The 20,974-nt window shown below is 39.8% G+C and overlaps 2 protein-coding genes across 2 annotated transcripts; both read right to left on the minus strand.

The window, feature by feature from the left end:
• Positions 1-480: 480 nt before the first annotated feature.
• On the minus strand, positions 481-2,108 carry LOC134664181 (trypsin eta-like). Its single transcript, XM_063520769.1, has 3 exons — positions 1,846-2,108; positions 985-1,124; positions 481-664 (listed from the first exon to the last, which is right to left on the minus strand). Exons 1-3 carry the CDS (start codon positions 2,068-2,070, stop codon positions 499-501), a joined length of 531 nt encoding a protein of 176 aa, XP_063376839.1. The 5' UTR covers positions 2,071-2,108; the 3' UTR covers positions 481-498.
• A 634-nt stretch (positions 2,109-2,742) lies between these two features.
• Positions 2,743-5,318, minus strand: LOC134664182 (hypodermin-B-like). Its single transcript, XM_063520770.1, has 3 exons — positions 4,804-5,318; positions 4,220-4,359; positions 2,743-3,015 (listed from the first exon to the last, which is right to left on the minus strand). Exons 1-3 carry the CDS (start codon positions 5,275-5,277, stop codon positions 2,823-2,825), a joined length of 807 nt encoding a protein of 268 aa, XP_063376840.1. The 5' UTR covers positions 5,278-5,318; the 3' UTR covers positions 2,743-2,822.
• Positions 5,319-20,974: the final 15,656 nt, after the last annotated feature.

Below are 20,974 nucleotides of genomic sequence, written 5' to 3' on the forward strand. Positions count from 1 at the left end.
ACGATGGGCCAGCGCCTCCAAGGGACGCATTTATGCGTTAGAGGGAGCAAGTGATATTGCTATCTCATTCTACCGCATGGCTGCGTCCCTTGGAATGGCCGGCGCTGGCCCATCGTGTAGAGGAGCCATTAAACATTCGAGTTAAGATTAGAAAGGTTTCTAAGAATTATAAATATTTTTAGACATGCAAATGAGAAAAAATACAGTCAGAAATAAAAGTATATTTCACTTTTTTCGGCAGTTAGTTGTTTGATTTTCGCTCCAATATCTACGTATGAATGTGAATATTATGAGTGAAATCAATGAAATTTACAGACAAGGCGTCTTCGTTTGGTTATATCCTCTAAGCTTTTTTGCGGAAAGTACTATAGTCAACTTAATTGTAACTTTTTCAATATTTATTTAATCCATCATAATATTGAACTACGCTGTTAACCCTTATGGGTAAGGGTAATTGTAGTGGTTTACTTCTTATTTGGTTTATTAGTGAACACCATTCTAACTATTCCTACAATATAGATTTCTAGCAGTCTCGTTTATCCAATCGAAGTGGTAACTAATATTGGTGTAAATTATCTTGCTGTACGATTTTTTCATGTGACCCCAGGAGACAAGGCCGATCTGAATATAGTTGTTAACCACGAGTGCTGCGCCGGTGTCTCCTCTGGAAGAAATTAAAAATATATAACTTCTAACTAGATATTACAGTCAGGTTTTGAATCCAATTTTCAAAATGTTTTATTTGACAAATCAGTTACGTCTCAAAAACCGGTCTGGCCTAGTGGGTAGTGACCCTGCCTGCGAAGCCGATGGTCCTGGGTTCGAATCCCAGTAAAGGCATTTATTTGTGTGATGAACACTAATATCATGAGTAATTTAGGCAAAATAATATGCATTGCGACACCTAAGCTTTTTTCGACAACATTTTCTATTTTGACATAATTTGTGTTATTGATATATAAACTAAATTGGGTAAAAACTTACTGAAATGCCCGACTGTTTTCGTCTTCCATACAGAAGGTCCCTTCAGCAATACGATTGGGGCCAAATACTTTATGACATTCCTCGATGTTTACCAAATGTTGGCGCATGTGCTTCAGGTAATTGCTGGGTTCTTCCTTATCCTAATAAATTTAAAATGTAACTATTTTTAGTGGTGCAATATAGAAGTTGAAGACAAGTGGCCGCAATTTCTATGGTGTTAGTTACATTTATCTTGCTGTCGATGTGTACCCAATCAAATATATAAGTGTAAAGTGCATAAAACAATATTGTACATTAAAAACAATCACATAATTATTTGAATGACCCACTCTGCTTCTCCGCGTAAAGTCAAAGCCATACTACATTTTGTACTTATAGGAATTACATATTCACCACACCAACTGATAAAGGCTCTCTTGATTGTTCAAAAAGCAAAGCAAAGATAGCAAAGTTGCATTTTATTCACATGTGGGGAAAAGTAATCAAATGCAAATTTTGAGTTGTTTTCTTATGTTTGCTGGTTGAATTGACTTTTAAATAATGATTTTGAATGATACATACCTATATAATAACATTATTTTGTTATTTTTTTTGTGTTTAATACCTTACAGTTACTATAATAGTAATTTTCTATAGAAGAAAATAATTTTCTTCGGGTTGGTGTGGTGAAAAATTTTGTGTTTCACTCGGGTCAAATTTTGTTTAACCCTCGTGCTTTGAAACCCTGGCAAAGGTCAAGATTAAATTTTGGAATCTTTCGCTTGCTCGGGTATCAATATTAGCACGAGCGGTCAAACAACAACTTTGCCTCTTTGTAAACAAAAAAGGGTTAAAAAAGTACTTGTCTCGAACACTACTTACATTTATTGCGCCCCATCCAGCAACATAAGCGGATTCATAAGAAGGCGGTGTCTTCATTAAAATGATCCTCTGAAGGTTATCACCGAGCCTCATTGGTCTATCTACTTTGCCTAAAGCAATATCGTTTGCAAGCTTAGCACCTGTATGTTTTTCATGTACAATGAAATCTATTATTTTCCGTACTTGTCCTAATTCTTCATAATCATCTCCCATTGTTACTTCCATAACTTTATCATTTAATGGCTTTTTGCAGTTGACAAAACATGTCGCAGCAGTTAAGAGAATATCTTGAGTTAAAACAGAGGCACCACATCTTGGATAAACACCACAATCTAATTTAAGAAATAGAGAATGCGGATATTTGTATATTGAGGTTTTATCTCCACCCGCTATTCTCAGTATATTGCGTGTTGTAACTAGATGTATTAAAGTTGAACTAATTGATATAAATAATATTGCGGATGGTGCTACCATGGTTTTGTCAGCTATAATGAATGTTAACGACCGTAGGTTAAGATCAGAAATTTTTATTTCGTAATTAATTAGGTCAGTTCCGTGCGAATAATCAATCGTGCAGTGTGCAGTTTTAATTTTACGAGTTTTAATTTCTTCGAGGTTGTGTTTTATGATGGTTTTTCATAATATGTTTGTACTTTTGAGTTGATAAACCATTTTAATGTGTCGTCTTTTTAATCTGTACATTTCTATGTTTTATTATGCAGCTCTATTAGGGTAAACAAATGAGCATTTTTTTGTCTTAATGCAATATTCCAACTAGGCTTATGAGTCGAATCGGCTACAGCTACTTACATATAACCCATATTATTCCTTGCGTAGTTACAGTTTTTTCATTGTACCCATAAGTAATACGAAAAAGTTTTTAAATCAAATATTTATTTCAAATCAAGCTATTTAAATGAGTTGAGTATTTCTGTCTATATACATATTGACACTTTTTAAGAGGTCTAGCCATAAAATCATATCATAGCATACTTGCATTTACTATTTCTTCTTTTACAAAATAATTTCCTAGCGTTATATTTGATCCAATCGTAAAAATAGCTGATGTTGGAGTACACAGTGATCCTCTTAGAAATTTGGGGGTCCATGTAGGAGACAAGTCCTATCTGGATGAAGTCATTAACTATCATGGCGTTGCCTGAATCAGCTCTGTAAAAAAATCTCTTGTTAGATACGTACAGAATTATCATAAATATTGAATAAGATTTTCCTTAAAATTCAGACAAAACAGTACAAAACAATCCATGTCAATGCCTGCCTAATTATTGACAATGTATGGCACTGGTCCCACCGCGAGCTAGTAAGCTATGAGCTATCGGCTATAAACACGAACAAAAGATAAGCACTCCCGTGTAAATAAAAGAGACACGGCGATATTTATAATTACTCGCCCAGCGGTGAGCTATAAATATCACCGTGTCTCTTTTATTTACACGGGAGTGCTTATCTTTTGTTCGTGTTTATAGCCGATAGCTCATAGCTTACTAGCTCGCGGTGGGACCAGTGCCCTATAACCATTACATTCCCAATATCTTTCCGTTTATTAAATGAGCGTCAATTGAAATTAAAAAAAGAAAGTTTAAGACTAACATTGAACAACGGTTTAGACTCACTAGTTTAACAAACATGTCGCGCGAGTTATTAAAAACAATTGAGTAGTAATAGTGAATAGAATCAGGCGTTACCTTGCAAAAATCCATATTAATTAAAACCAAAAATATTACTGAATTAATAGCACTGATTGACTAGCACGTTATCTTTTCGCGGATTAATATTTTTGGTTTTAATTTAAGTGAGTCTAAACCGTAAAATTATTCAATGCTAGTTTGTCCCACAACAGTTTAAATTCAGTTTAAGACTAATTTGGTTTTAAAGTGTTGAGTTAAATACTAACATATCTGTACAAATATAACTAACAAAACAGTTAAAATATAATAGTAAGAAGTAGAATATATAAGTAGGTAATATAGTAAATAAAGCCCATTAAACTCCCACCACTATCACCGACACAAGTGAACAATTTAGTTTGTAGAGCCAAAGAAATATCCAGAAATGAAAAATTAATTTGTTAGTCAGATCAAACACCTACGGGGTCCCTTTGTTTCCCATAAAGTTTTAAGTCATAATGTATTGTTTGTCATATTATCGTTAGTCATAAAACTGAAACCGTTAACTTTTCAGGATTTTCCTAAGGTTATTCTATAGATAGGTTAGGTTAGGTTAGGTTTGTTTTATGGCAATCCTGAAAAGTTACGCGTTTCTGAGAAAAACCAATTATGACTAACGAAAATTCGGACAAACAATACATTATGTCTTAAAACTATTTGGGAAACAATAGAGACCCAACACCTACCTTGCAGGTATACCCGTTCCAGGCCTACTATCGGCGCAGAAAGTGCCAGCCGGGTTATTCATGGTAAAAGTACACGTCGACGGAAACAGAATTTTCTGTTTTGTGCTCATCAGGATGTTAGACACGTCGTTCGACTGCTCCTGATGGTATTGATAAAGATTACAAATTATTGGAGCAAATGCCATTTATTATATCAGCAGATTCTGATAGCGACGTTTGTGGAAATGATATGTCGACAATAAGTCGACTTCATTTGTGGAAGGATATCTACGTTCCCACCACTCTTTTTCACCCTTTCTGACGGCACTACGTTTTTTGATTGTGTGTGTTAAACAGAACTTTACACCAAATTATATACCCTTGTTGTTATATTGAGCTCAGTCAAGATATAGTCAGTCATTCTGGTTACGGCTTTTCTTTATACAACGTTAGCATATCATCAGATTTATCTTTTTTATAGGATATTACGAGTAGTACTAATTTGGTATAGGTACCAACGTCCACACTGTTAACTGTACATAGGTGGACCTTATGCATTTTGTAATAAGATCCACCGATGTCCAGTAAGGGGTGTTTGTACTTACATTTGTTTTTCCCCAACCAGCCACAGTAGCATCATCCACGTCTGGTGGATGCCTCATTAACGCCACTCTTCTAACGGCAGAACTAAACTTCAAATTTTTCTCTAACAACACTAGAGCTATATCGTTTGACAACGAACCCTCGAAATGATCTTCATGTAATTTGATATGCGACACATTTGCAACCATTCCCTTGTCTCTCTTTTCATGTCCGAATATGGCAAAAGCGTCGACGTTTTCATGACACCCGATGACGCAATGCCCGGCAGTCAACAGAACAGCTTGATTAACTATAGAGGAGCCACACGAAAAGTAACCCTCTCCACGACTCGAGCTACACTCTATAGCCAAATATGCAGAATGTGGAAAGTCTATAATATCGGAAGCAACTCCATTTATTACATTGCCGGTCATATTCGACGAGGTTATTTTGATATTGCAAATAATAATTATTATCACTTTTATCTTCGAAGTCATTGGAAATTAATGAAAATGATCCGTCTGCGGCTTTAAAAATACAGTAAGTAATCGTTAACTCATAATTCAATTACCAGAAGTTTGTAATGGGTCATTAAGCCAAAATCAATTTACGTAATACGTAATTTCCAGCCGTTTAAAAATACCACGCAGGTGGAAAATGATATAGATTTAGTTGTGCCGTACATACTTCATTAAGAGAAGCGTTTTACATCCCACAGACCTTAAACTTAAAGTTCATTATTGGCACAAATAGTGAAATACATGAATACACTGAAAAACAAGAGGTACACGAATAATTAAAAAAGAGTAACTAGGGAAATACTTCAAAACCACTGTAACGAATCAGCCACAAATTAAGTTCACACCAAAGCTAAAAAACGACGGTATAGGGTTATTTCAGAGACGCAAACTGGTGCTCGTGCTCTGTGAAAAATCATCCAAAATAATCACCGAAGAAAAAAAAGAACCATCTGATTATTATAGATATATGGCTAGAATAGCTGATGGCAGATGTAAATCTATAGGTACATCAAAAAGCAACAAAATTAATGTGTTATGCAGTAACTTTGTACATAAATAAAAAAATAAGGGAAGTTAATGATGTTATTGCAGTCCCCGTATATTAAATTTAAAAAAATAAATTTACCGTGATTCTGCATCTTGTTGACATTATCATTCTCCCCACGGTAATTTGACTAATGTATTCTTTCATTCTTATTCATGTCGAGGCGGATTGTTGTCTGTTATTTCGGATCGTTTGACAATTTAAAACGACACCTCAAATTCTGGTTGCATAATGTGCATTATTTTTCTCTCACGACGTCTATTCATGTTGACGGAGATACTCAGCATTAGAGTACGGTAGAAAGTTTTAATTTACGACCCATTTTTTATCCTGTCACTTTAACAATAGTGTGAGATCTCTATACTTTTTTATTGATTGTCACTGTGACAAGGTACGAAATGGGTCATAAATTAAAACTTTCGACTGTACCTACGGGCTTACCTGATTTTCTTCTCAGGACATATCTACGGAAATCAATGTATCATGTCTGCTCATCTCCGCCTCCGTGGAAAGGCTTAGGATGTGATTATTTCAAAATATTACATTGAACATACACCAGTGCTACAAGAATTGAATGTGTTCATTGAATTGTTATAGCATTGTATCTGGTTATCAGTAATAAGAGGGGGAGAGAAATGATGGAATTATTGTAGTAGAGACTCTAATAAGACAATAAGTTGTAAGCTTGCTTTCTCGGGTTACTATCATTACTATAATTATTGTGTGTTCTTATGTAGCTATAAATATGTATATGAATATTACATTTGATATTAAATCTATTATCGTCGCGACAAAGGGGGCTTCAGCTAACTCTTTTACCTACATATAACGACGATATTTACTAACAGGTACAGTCTGGTTCGATTAACATTTATTTAATAATTATCATTAAATTACCTTTTACGTACCTTCCTGTTATCCACTTTAGTTGACCCAACTAAACTTATCTAAGAAACTTCCGTAACAGCAAAAACTTAAACATGTTTGTTATCCCAATTCAGCTTGAATAGAATAAATAAAACCATTGCATAAAATCGTGAATAAATTTAAGAGTGCATTCATATTTCGAATAGGTATTCGAATTCTCGAATCGAAAATTGTTTGCGCTAGCTCTCGGTATCGATGCCGATTCGAGTGGCCGACTCGATCGTAAATATCGCGTTTGAGATCTGAAGCAGATTTAATTATCGTAAAGCTATTTACTTAACGGTATAGGCATGAGAATGTTTACGGAATTCAAAATTCATTCGTTTGGCCCTTTGATGCAAATAATACTAGATTATGTTTAAGGATTTGGTTTTTTTGGTAAAACGCGATAAAAAATGCATTGATTGGATTTTATTTGACTAAAAATGCTTATTTGAAACTATGTTGGCTAGCTTTTAGTTGCTTTTTTTTAGATATTTGTTACACACTTTTATGGATTTAATCTATCGGATCGGTAATTTTGTATGCGGCCAATTTTGTGTGTTCTATTTGGACTAATTGAACGCGGTTACTAAGGTAGGACTTGAACCATTTATGAGCCAAGAGTTGTTACAACTTACCCCGCAATTTTGTATATATCCTATCCTTATGACACTTTTATAGATTTAATCCATAAATGGTTGGTTAATGGATAAGTAGTACAGAATAGTACACGAGTCCAACTTAACACTTGGCCAGTTTATTACTCGAATAATATCTTTGTAAGTTTCTCACCATTTAAAAATTTAAAAGTATCTCAACACATGGCTTCTTTTATACTATTTTCGGGAAATAAACATAATACATAAACTAAAGCGTCGAGGTGATGAATTAACGTGCTAATTTCCCTCGAGCACTAGTCATAGCTGGTGGAACCATCGCCGGGAAATAGACAATTATTCACGCTTGCCATTCACTTTAATGCTACTTGAGTTGAATACCGTTTATACCACACTAAAGGGGCCCACTGATTAACAGTCCGCCGGACGGTATCAGCCTGTCAGTTGTTCGACCCTGTCAAAATTTTGTTCTAACTGACAGGCCGATATCCGGCGGACTGTTAATCAGTGGGCCCCTTAAGTAACCTCTGCCTGCAACTTACTTCTTTGACAGCGTACCTACGGCATGACACTTGTTAGCGTTTTTATTACTGTTTTTGACGACCGGTCTGCCTAGTGGGTAGTGACCCTGCCTATGAAGGCGATGGTCCCGGGTTCGAATCCTGGTAAGGGCATTTATTTGTATGATGATACAGATATTTGTTCCTGAGTCATGGTTGTTTTCTATGTATTTAAGTATTTATATATTACATATATATCGTTGTCTAAGTACCCACAGTACAAGCCTTCTTGAGCTTACCGCGGGGCTTAGTCAATTTGTGTAAAAATGTCCTATAATATTTATTTATTTATTTATTACTTTATTTAGGCACAATAACAACTCTAAACTCGTTTAAGAATTGAAGGCATCCAAATTAATTATAAAATTTTTTGGATGCCTTTAATTCTTAAGCCAAAAGTGAAGGTGACTCGCGTTAGACCGGACCGTGTCCGGGCCGGAGCTTTCGACGCTTACTTCTCTATGACATGACAGGCGATCATGTGATGCTTTCCATAGAAAACGATGCGCCGGAACGGCCCGCACACGGCCCGGTGTAACGTGATTCATCCTTAAAGCCACCAAGAAAAATATTCGTGGCTTAGTTACACTAAAGGTGTAAAGAATTTGTAAATCTAAAGGGTTTGTTATTCTTTAAATAATATTTACATTCAACAGTTTTCATAAACAACGTTGCGAAACACTTTGCATGAATAATGATTATTCACCGGTTCTTTTGTGGCTTAACTTTTATTTACCATACGAAAGGTTCTGTCCATATTCTCTGCATACTTTAAGTAGTTTAGTCGACAAAAGCTCGTTCTTTTTAGCCATGAATATACGAGCCGGAGTTATAAAATATTGTGACAAATGGAGTTATTAAATAAATTGGACTTTATTTTCTACGTATGCACGTTATAATATTTGAACACTCGTTCTGCCGTATTCGAACTTCAAGATATTCACAAGAGACGACACGTACTAGATCCATTTTAGATACGTTATAGTTTAGATATCAACTAGTTCTCTTTTGCAGTGCAAATCGGGCAACCAATGTCACTTTTACGTTAGATAGAGTAAGATATATATTAGATGTGAATTGGATCTCTAAGTCAAATCCTGTGGAAATTGTTCAAGAGTATCTCCAGAATCACGCAAATGTCAAATTTGACAGGTTAGATCTTAAACATATCGTTATCGTATCTTGGTGGTGTCTAAAAGATATCTAATAGATGTCTATTTCAAAATCCGAATCGCGCCCAGAATAGTATGCACTGGCCATATTTAATGACACTGTTAGGAAATAAATAGATAGTACCTATTGTGTACCTACTGATGTAGTGCATAATTGTCTTCTATCGTATTTTATCGGAAACGTTCGTATTTGTCATGTTACTTTAGTCAACCTCAGTACTTTTTGTACCGAGACTGACTGAAATAGCAAGATACGTACGTTTCCGTACGTTTCCGTGAAAATACGATGGAAAATAATTATCCACTACATCTGTAGACACTCTTACAGAAACCTACTTACTCTAATTTTTAAATTATATATTACCTATATTTACTTGTAAATCTATAATTTTGCATGTCCTGTAAACATAATATCGTAATAATATCAAAACAGTGTCAGTCACTCGCAACAAACCAAATTTTTCCCTTAACGGAAACTTCGATGAAAACATCTCCGTTTTCCGTTCAGCATCTAAAACCAATTTGCAGCTATCCGACCAAGTTATTTCCCTACTCGGGGAAATTTTATTACGATGCCCACTGTACAGTCTTATCACTGTACATGCATTTCGGAATCTAATCAGCCGCGCGTGCATGTAGTACATGCTATACGTGATTGTCATCCGGATTAGAGTCGCACGTTCTTCACGTATTGTCGAACAGCAACTCTAATGGCGGAAACAAGATAGTTAACGATATAAAAACCGCTGTACAAGCAAGAGGGATATAGACGCATAATAGATTCCTGAGAAGGAGGGTCACCTTCTTAACTTGTACCTTACTTCACAATATATCTACATTCTCACTACAACTGCTGTTTGCCGTGCTGCTCACCAACTACCCATCTGAAGCTACTACTACTAGTGTATCAGCTAACTGGCTGCTACATTAAATGGTCCTTCGAACCTCTCCGTGTCCTGCGGCTTCGACAAAGGGTATTTAATGTTTTTGTTACTTTATTGCGATAGCGAATCGGTTTGCTGGCTTCCCACAAGCGGGTTCCACCAGTGAATTGAGAATGCGCATATATCGTATTTAGAGTGCAGAAGCATTAGTTACCTGTGGACAAGGGACATCGGACTGAACCAGCGCAACTACAGTCGTCGGGGATACAACAAACCAAGACGCAACTTCAACTTCAAGCAACTACTACAACTACAAGCAACTAACTACAACTACAAGCAACTAACTACAACTTCAAGCAACTAACTACAACTTCAAGCAACTAGCTACAACTTCAAGCAACTAACTACAACTACAAGCAACTAACTACAACTACAAGCAACTACTACAACTACAAGCAACTAACTACAACTACAAGAAACTAACTACAAATTCAAGCAACTAACTACAACTTCAAGCAACTAACTACAACTTCAAGCAACTAGCTACAACTTCAAGCAACTAACTACAACTTCAAGCGTCAACAAAACGTCAACTTATAACTAACTACAAGGAACTTCAAGCATTTAGCTAAACTTAACTAGCTTCAACTTTAAGCGTCTCAACTGAAACTTCAACTTAAACTAACTACAAGTAGCTAACTTCAAGCGTCTACGAACTACTGTTTACTGCATCAACGAACATCAACTTCAAGCGTCTATCACTACAGCTGAACTTCAAGCAATTAACTAAAAAGTGAGCAAATTCAACAACAAGTAAGGTACAGTGCAAGCAACGGCAAGTAGCGTCAATTATCAGGTGGCAGTTTTCTACTAAAAACTATCTTAACTAACTTAATCATGAACACTCTCGAGCAGCAAAAGGTCAGTTTCGAAAATATAAAGACCTTGTGCACGAACTACAAAAGGGATTGCGCATCCAGGAAGAGTCAAGAGTACTTAAATAAGCGGCTGACGGCACTGGCAGGCTTATGGGAAGATTTTATGCGACGACATGAGTTACTTGAGCAGGAAATAGATGATAAAACGATCGAGTACTTCACGAACGACATATACGGGAAAACTGAAGCCATCTATGAGTCGACCAAAAAGGATATTTTGGACCGATTACGGTCTCAGAACCAGGAAAATATAAAGGGGAATAAAGTTGACTTTAGCATAGCAGAAATTGACGAAGAATGCCAGGATGACGAAAGCAAGCTTCGTGAGCTGCTTAATAAACAGGAGTGCAACTTTAAAGCGATCGATCGGGCCATGTCTAAAGTCGACATCAGCGGAACTTCGCAGAAATGGGAGTTAGAAGATCACCTCAGCATCTTGAAGTCGAAATGGGAACCCATTGACAAACAGCACTGGGAGTTAGATGCCATCCTGAAAGGCTCTAACGAGCACTATTACAGTTTGTTCGTTAACATAGAGCACAAGTACGACGAGCTGAAAAGGAGATTGAATAGCAAGATTTGGTCGGTGGCTCATTATCAACATTCGGCCCCGAGGATCCAGGTTCCTGAGTTCGCAGGAAATTATAGTCAATGGGTGTCATTTAAAGGCCTTTTCCTGGAAACTATTCATAACAACCCTACTATTAACAAGGCTCAAAAGATGCAGCATTTGAAAACTAAACTACGAGGCGAGGCTGAGAGTTTAGTACAGCATCTGACTATAAGCGCCGAGAACTATTCTTCCTGTTGGGAGTTGTTGACCCAACGATATGACAACAAGCGTCTGCAATTTACTTCATATGTAAACGTCATGCTGAATCTATCTGTCATTCACCATCCGGATGCGCACAGTATGAAAAGGATGCACGATGTAATATTGGAGTGTCTCAACGGGCTCGCTAATATCGGCGTCGAGATAACTACATGGGATCCGATGATCGTGCATCTTATGTCACTAAAACTTGACTCGTCTTCCTTCAATGATTATCTAAAGGAGCTTCAGAACCAGAGGGAATTGCCGGTTCTAGCCGATTTCTTATCTTTCTTGGAAAGTAGATTTATGGCATATGAAACTATGAAGAATCAGAAGAAAGAAGGAACTAACTATACATCTAACTATCCGAAGTCAGCAATATTCAGCAAGCCAACTTTCAACAAACCATGGCAAGCTAAGAAATCATTCAACTAGGTACCAACCGGAAGTACCGAAAAGTTATCACACAACATAAGGAAACTATGCCTATTTAATTCTAATGCGATGTCCGAGGTTTATTGACCTAGATCTGTTCCAACGTAATGCAACTGTTGCAAGGTTGCGCGTCTGCAAAAATTGCGTATACAGTCACTGAGGCGATGAGTGTGAGTCGGCAAAAACGTGCAAGGAGTGCAATATGCGTCATCATACACTGTTGCATAATTCGACGAAAAGAAACATGTCAAGCTAACTACAATAGAAGTAATTCGTCGGGTCAACGGCCGGCGGCTTCAAGTTCACGCCCGTCTTGCTATCATTTATCAGGGACGGGTCAGAGGCACTACGAACTACTACTACAGGCAATCGACGGAACTTACGTCACTTTTCGAGTGTTTTTTTAGACCAATGCAGTCAACTACCTAAGCTGCCAAGGAACAAGCTTGGCGGCATTGTCTCTGGATTTGGAGGATCCAAGGATCGTAAAGGACGAAGGACGATTGAATTGCAAATCTATCTGCTCCGACTACGTCTTCGAAGCTAGAGCATTGGTTGTGGATAGAGTAACTAACAGTTTGCCCAATTCTACGTTTGAAAGAAAGAGCTGGGTGCACTTAGAGCATTTAAAACTCGCCGATCCTGATTATAACATGTACCGAAGAGTTGACTTACTACTCGGATCAGGTGTCGACGCTAAGGTCATCCTAGATGGACTCCGTAGAGACTCAACTTGGGTGGATCTTGGGTGGAAACCGCGGAACATTGAACTGTCATGTAACTATCTTAAACTTGGAAGAAATAGCTAAATTCTTGGAGACTGAGGACGGTACACAGGATAGCTCAGACGTTGCTATGGGCGATCACTGCGAGGTTGGCTACAGGCAAACGAGCGCCGGATGGGAAATATATCATCCAGGTGCCGTTCCGTCACAACTATGAGGAAAAGCTTGGAAATTCGAAAGTTAGCTATCTTGCAATTTCTTCAACTCGAAAAAAGACTTCGAAAGGAAGCGAAGCTTGGGAAGAGGTGCAAAGACTTCATCAAAGAGTACTAACACAGATAAAAGGTATTAAACTACAACGATGAGTCAGTACAACAGAGAACACGATACATTTATTCGGTTTTTTGTGATGCAAGCGAGAAGACTTATTCATGTGTCGTGTACGCGAAAGCACTGAACGAACGAGGTAAAACGATCATTACCCAAGTCGCGACGGAAAGAAGAGTCGCGCCCTTAGCTAATAATAAGGAATCGCCGAGATTGGAGTTGCCGGGGCGCCTTGCTCTTGTCGCAGCTAAGGGACGCATTGACGGGATATCCCGTAACTATACATGCGTGGTGTGACTCACACGTATCTATATACAAGGGGGTAATTAATAAATGGGAGAAAATATTTAGCGAATCGTGTTGTGGAAATCAAGGGGATAATTTCAGCCGAGCGATGGAGCTACATTAAGTCCGAGCAAGAAGCAGCGGACTGTGCATCACGAGGACGTTATCCTAACAAACTTATTAACTTGCAATTTTGGTGGGACGGACTCGAATTTTTGAAGACATTCGACGGGCAAGGTGAAAGAGAAATTCCATTAACATTGTTTACAACAAATGTATTATGCACTATAGAAGAAGCAGAGAGGCTAACATTGGGAACATAGTAAATATGTTACAGCTCATTTAGCCGTTTTGTACGGGTCATTGTATGGATATTACGTTTCATAACAGCAGCTAGCAAAATAAAGCCTGACGCTGCATATCTATAACTACGAGCAAGCAAAGGCGACTGAACTCATTATAGAATGTGCGCAGCGCATGGATTTTGAAGACGAATATAAACAACTATTGAAGAAGCAATTGATCGCGATACGATCGAATCTGGTCAAGCTTAATCCATACATGGATGAAAAGGATATCATCGGGCTTGGAGGTCGTATAAACAAGTCGAACTTGCCTCCCGGAATGAAGAACCCGATCGGTTTGTCAAGCAAGGGGCGAATTACTGAATTTATCATCGATCAAGCTCATGGAGTGACGCTTCATGGAGGAGCACGGTTAACTTTATTTTATATCAGGCAACGATGTTGGATCATAAGTGGGAACAAGACTGTAAAGGCGTGGTTACGACACTGTGCCATTGACTTGAATCTAAGGAAAACTATTAACTTATGGCCGACTTACCGAACCAGCGAGCGTTGTCGGACCACAGTGACGAAAAATTATTGTTTTGCGGTGTCGATGGCAACTTATCGAGCACAGGCACTAGTACTTCTGGAAGGCCTGGGTGAATGGATACTTATCACATCTTCAAGCCAGGAGCGAATGGAATCAGCCAGCCAAAAAACTTGAAGGAAGGTGGTCCTTATGAAGGATTACAATCTGCGCCCGATAGGCGGATATTGGAAACTCACGCAGGCAGCGGCGGACGCGTAAGAGTAACAACCATAACGACGAAGTCAGGGATCACGAAGCGTCCCGTAGTCAAGCTGTCACCGCTACCTATAGAATCTAACTGAAACGGTGACGAGCAGTCATGAGGCAAAAAGGCGGAACTTAGCACAAGAAGATCAGCTCATCATCAGAGTAAATCCTCAATACGAACTCTGATGACGTTATTGACATCGTTAATAGTAATGTGTACCTAAACGAATGAGTCACACGCCGCCACCGCCGGCGGTACTACGGCACCGGCTCGGATTACAGCGTTTGAACCGGAGCGCTCCATTTATTATGATACAATGAGCCAGCTACAAATAATACACGACGAATGGACTCTTCTCATGTATTATAACTTAAGCAGCTATTGGCAGGCTGTCAGTCAGGTAGAAGGCTACCTGCGCGAAACCGATAAATTGTGCCAGAAATCTGACCCTCGCTATTGCAAAGCTACGATGGAGCAATTATACCACGAAATGGACCTTTTGAAGTACTATATATATATAACTCTATATATATATAACTCGTTACTTCTGGCCCCGCATAAGCACTCGTCTGATAGGAGGAAACGGAGCCTATTCGACGGAGTGGGCTACGCAGGCAACAGTTTGTTCGGGATCTTGGACCAGAGATTCGCGGACAAGTATCGGAATGATATAGAGGCTGTAAAGGACTACGAGAAGTACCTACTCGCGCTTATTCAGAATCAAGCGTCTGTGGTGGAGGTGGAGCTCGAGAACGCTGTCCTGAGGAGGTCTGAAGGGAACATCAAGAAACAATTCCTCATGATCGATGACTTCATGAGTAGCACTAATTTGAACTTTGCGAAGGTCGAGTCTACATTAGAAATAGTGATGGCAACCAGTTATTTCAATTCGGCGTCATTGAGCACGCACTTGCTAATAAACAAATTAAAGGATGTTAAAGAAATTATGTTCAACACGCTAACGAACATCTACGTGCACAAAGGACACATCGACGTGCATCTCGTCACGCCAGTCAACTTAGTTAAGCAGCTCACAGCAGTCGCTGGTAGGCTGCCGCGGACGCTATCTCTTCCAATAGGGAATATATAGGAAGATATCAAGGATCTCTATAAGCTACTTTACGTCAAGGCGAGGGTGACAGGCAGTTATTGCTTATTCGAGATTCACGTGCCGCTCATCTCTGACGAAGATTTCGCATTCTTCCAAGCTATACCATTACCAGTGAAAACTGCGGCGGGAGCTGCAATTATGAAAACTACTTCAAATACATTGGCGTGAACTTCAGAAAAACATTTATATTACCTTGACCGAGGGACTATTAAAACACTGCATGCAGCAAAAGCTAGACAGCTACGTTTGCAGTAAGAATCAACTTGTCTACAACTTAAACAATAACAATGTCTCGTGCGAAGCAAAACTGCTGGGACGGCATTATACTGCACCGTGTGACATAATAAACACGTCATGCAAGGACGAGTGGATTGAACTTCATGCGACAAACACTTGGCTTGCAGTTTGTTGTGACATCTGTTCATTACGAATAATATGTATGGACGAAGTTACCACCCGCACGATGACATCGTCGGGGATTATTACGTTGCCGCAAGGATGTTTGCAATCAGATCGGTTTAATAGCAAAATTAAAATTGGCTACAGTATCAACGTACCGGTCTCTAACAATAAATCGGATCGTAAACCTAACTTCCTACAAGATATCAACCGCCACTATCGAGGACGCAGCAGAAGCGGAAATAGATCGAAGGATAACACTGCAGCATAGGCAGGAACAAGTATGCCATCAACTGTCTCCAGTCATGATATGCATCAATATGTCATAAGCTACCTGCTGTTAGGAATAGCTATAATCTCATTCGCCGTGTGGGCTGGGAAGCGACGTTTCCCGAAACTATGTGCGAAACGTACGTCACGAAGTCAATGCTCACTCAAGTCTATTAAGCGACGTCAGGAGGACATAGAAATGCAGCCTACTCCGGCAGCAAGGAATCTGCAACGTGGGAAGGAGCCGCAGCCGCCAGCCAGCCGAGAGGAACAGCGGCATCGGGGCGACGCCGCAGCGGACGACGTTGTCTTCGAATTTGATGGATAGCTTATTTTACTTTGTTTAACTTCACTTAACTACTTTGTACTTTACTTACGCACCTTTACTTACTTTGTAACGACTCTCTTTCTCAGTTAACAATTTTCGCTTCGTTAGGGGTTGCCAATATGTACAGTCTTATCACTGTACATGCATTTCGGAATCTAATCAGCCGCGCGTGCATGTAGTACATGCTATACGTGATTGTCATCCGGATTAGAGTCGCACGTTCTTCACGTATTGTCGAACAGCAACTCTAATGGCGGAAACAAGATAGTTAACGATATAAAAACCGCTGTACAAGCAAGAGGGATATAGACGCATAATAGATTCCTGAGAAGGAGGGTCACCTTCTTAACTTGTACCTTACTTCACAATATATCTACATTCTCACTACAACTGCTGTTTGCCGTGCTGCTCACCAACTACCCATCTGAAGCTACTACTACTAGTGTATCAGCTAACTGGCTGCTACACCCACCAATATGAGTTTTCTGAATATTTGAGGTCTATAACAAATATTCGGGATCGTTAACTTTGATGGAATTAGGAGTGAATACTGTTGGTATTTAGGAAAAGGGTATTTACTGACCCCCTTATTCATAAATGAGCTACAAACCTAAATTAACTAATAATCGTTTGTCCTTATCTGTCATTTTGAATTATGTATTCGCAAGAAAGTGACAAAACATAATTTAACAAAATCAGGCCCGTAAACTTCTATGAATAAGGGGGTTTATGGATAGGCTACAAATGAGCATGTATGTACGAATAAACCTGAACAGGCCCTCTTAACTAAATAATTACATACAACACTAAACTCTCGCGTTTTATATACATATTAAATTACACAAACGTGTCTACCGCGACATAATTTCATTGTTTTTACCTTAAATTCCGACGCCGACGTTTCGGCTGAGTTGAACCAGCTCTGTGGTCAGGCGTGTCTCACTCCACGATTTCGTCGCTTCGCTACAGGTAGGTAAGAGTACATCCGTTCGACCCCAATTTTGGGGTTTGCCATAAGCCGCGCCTGGCGCTGTCGCCACCTAGCGGCCATATCTGTGCTGATCGTGAAAGACGCGTCTTGTTAGAGAGTGAGTCTTCTGTACCTAGTACTATTATTTATTCTGTGCTGTGGTCACGGAAAGACTGACGTCCCAGCAACTGTTAACGAAGATATATAAGTAAAACAACACTGAACTACCCGAAATTACATAAATAGTTTATAAAAATGTCCGGGGTAGACAAATAAATTGCAACTACCCGTTAAAGTTTAATGTTTATTGTCCACGGCTCGACACGCAACACTCACAGTATCCATAAATACATATGTACATCTGTACCATACCATAGTCAACCTTGCTCATAGAAAATAACTTCAGCTTAGTTAGGTTCTATTTAGTTTTTAGTTACTTTGTATATGTCGTAGTCAGATCGTATAATCCACCGCATTACATTACGGCTAGGCGTTTTCAAAAACAGGGGCGTTTTAAAATGCGGCGGTTTGACGATTAGCCGGATTGTCATTGCGATACGTTCTTCAATAACGGCCTGGCCACGACATTGGTCTAAGGCGATCGGCGGCGGCGACCGGCGGTAAGTCGCAAAAACAATAACCCGGCGACGCATAATGCATGCCACGAGCCTTGTCGCCGAGCGGCAACGCGCGCGGCGTGCACCGGGCGACCGGCGGCGGCGGCGAGCGGGGCGGCGCGCGACTCGAACATTTGTATCGAGCAGCGCGGGCGATGCCACGACTTTAGAGCGGCGCGACCGGCCTAGGCGGCGCGACGGATCGAGCGGGGCGATGCGGAACAAAACATTTTGTTTTTTTTTTCGAGCGACATGGAGACGGAAGGGTTTATTATTGAAATTTTTAATGTACTTTCGCGTATTTAAGTATCTTGTGACGTCTCCACACTTATTCTTGTGTAAGTACTCGTTTTTTGGATGCTTTATATATACAGTATATAAAATACTTAACTAGATGTAAATGAATTTGTCGTCCTGTATTTAGCCCATGCACCCATTGACAAACAATGAAATATATTCTAGGCACTTTTGAAAAAAAAACATGATTTTAAATACGTCTACGTCCCAGCCGCTCCTAGTCGCTGCCGCCGCTACTGAAAGTACGTGGCATGCCTGGCGGTCGCTCGCGTTTTCCGCCCCGCCCGCCGCCCCGCCGATCGCCTTAGACCAATGTCGTGGCCAGGCCGTTACATTACGGCTAGCCGTTTTCAAAAACAGGGGCGTTTTGAAATGCGGCGGTTTAACGATTAGCCGTATTGAATGCGGCTGAATGAGAATCCGCCGGAATGTATTCGGCGCCATACGTACTTCAACACGGCTAGCCGTAATGTAATACAGCGAGTCATTAGCCGCCGCTTTGACAGTTTTTAGTTCCCATTTTTAACACTCGTGGCGCTGCCTGTCAAATGCTGGGGTGTCCATCAAATCTGGAGTTCGTTGGACTTTTCAAAAAACATTTCCTTTGCAACTTAACTAGACGGAGCCCCGCTTCGCGGGGCTCCTATTTCTGAGCGGTTTGCCCTTCGGGCATCTGAAGCTACCTAACGAACCTAACCTACCTACCTATTGATTAGGTGAGACATCCGTGAAAACATTACACTTTGGGGAAAAAAGCGTAGGTAGGTAACTAGGTTAGGTTCGTTAGGTATCCGATGTATCAGATGTGAGAGGTATCAGATGCCCGAAGGGCAAACCGCTCAGAAATAGGAGCCCCGCTTGCAGGGCTCCGTCTATTTAAGTTGTGAAGGAAATGTTTTGGAAAAGAAACACATGTAGTGTGGTGGGACCATGGTAAAAATAAATTAAATTGCAAACTCCGGTTAAAACATTGTCAAACTCCGGTTACGTAGGCGACCGAAAGAACTGATCACTCTACAATCTAAAATAGTGGTACGATGCGGCTAAACGTAGGCCGCCTTACGGCCTGGCCACGACATTGGTCTAAGGCGATAGGCGGCGGCGACCGGCGGTAAGTCGCAAAAACAATAACCCGGCGACGCATAATGCATGCCACGAGCCTTGTCGCCGAGCGGCAACGCGCGCGGCGTGCATCGGGCGACCGGCGGCGGCGGCGAGCGGGGAGGGGCGCGACTCGAACATTTGTATCGTGCAGCGCGGGCGATGCCACGACTTTAGAGCGGCGCGACCGGCCTAGGCGGCGCGACGGATCGAGCGGGGCGATACGGAACAAAACATTTTGTTTTTTTTTCGAGCGACATGGAGACGGAAGGGTTTATTATTGAAATTTTAAATGTACTTTCGCGTATTTAAGTATGTTGTGACGTCTCCACACTTATTCTTGTGTAAGTACTCGTTTTTTTGGGTGCTTTATATAAAATACTAAACTAGATGTAAATAAATTTGTCGTCCTGTATTTAGCCCAGGCACCCATTGACAAACAATGAAATATATTCTAGGCACTTTTGGAAAAAAAACCATGATTTTAAATACGTCTTAAGTCCCAGCCGCTCCTAGTCGCTGCCGCCGCTACTGAAAGTACGTGGCATGCCTGGCGGCCGCTCGCGTTTTCCGCCCCGCCCGCCGCCCCGCCGATCGCCTTAGACCAATGTCGTGGCCAGGCCGTTAGGTGGACATTCCAATGCCTTACAGAGCTTAACAGGCTAATTCGAACGTACACTAAAATGAAAATGATATTTGAAATATTTGAATCATGTTTTTTTAGTTATCGTGCGTCTCACCTGCGCCAATATAGGTGTAGCGACATGACAAAATTGCAAACAATGCATTGCAAAAAATTGCAAAAAATTGCATAATGTTGGCGCATAAGTGTATTGGCGTAGGTGAGACGCACGATAACTAAATAACAGATAGATTTTATACTTACCTATTATGAGTCTTTTATAGAATTAAGTATTTTACAACTTATACTACTACATACATACAGGCAGTACTGGCCTATTACTTTCAGGTACAGTCGGTTCCCTAACTTAAGTATCCACTTTTCTATTTACATATCATTATTACATTTATTACTGCCCGATTAGAACTATAAGATACGTCAAATATTTCGTCTAGATATGATATGGATTATATATGTCAGTGTCAAAAGTGCCTTTATTATTTAAAGAAGCGTCACTTTTGACACTGACGTATCTAATCCATATCGTATCAAGACGTGATATTTGACGTATCTTAAAGTTCGAATCAGGCAAACTATTTTATTTTGGGTACTTTAGTTGGGGCGCCGACCGTACTAGGTAACTAATACAAAAATACGTGAAAAA

Source organism: Cydia fagiglandana, chromosome 4 (assembly GCF_963556715.1).
Source record: "Cydia fagiglandana chromosome 4, ilCydFagi1.1, whole genome shotgun sequence".
NCBI classification, from domain to species: domain Eukaryota; kingdom Metazoa; phylum Arthropoda; class Insecta; order Lepidoptera; family Tortricidae; genus Cydia; species Cydia fagiglandana.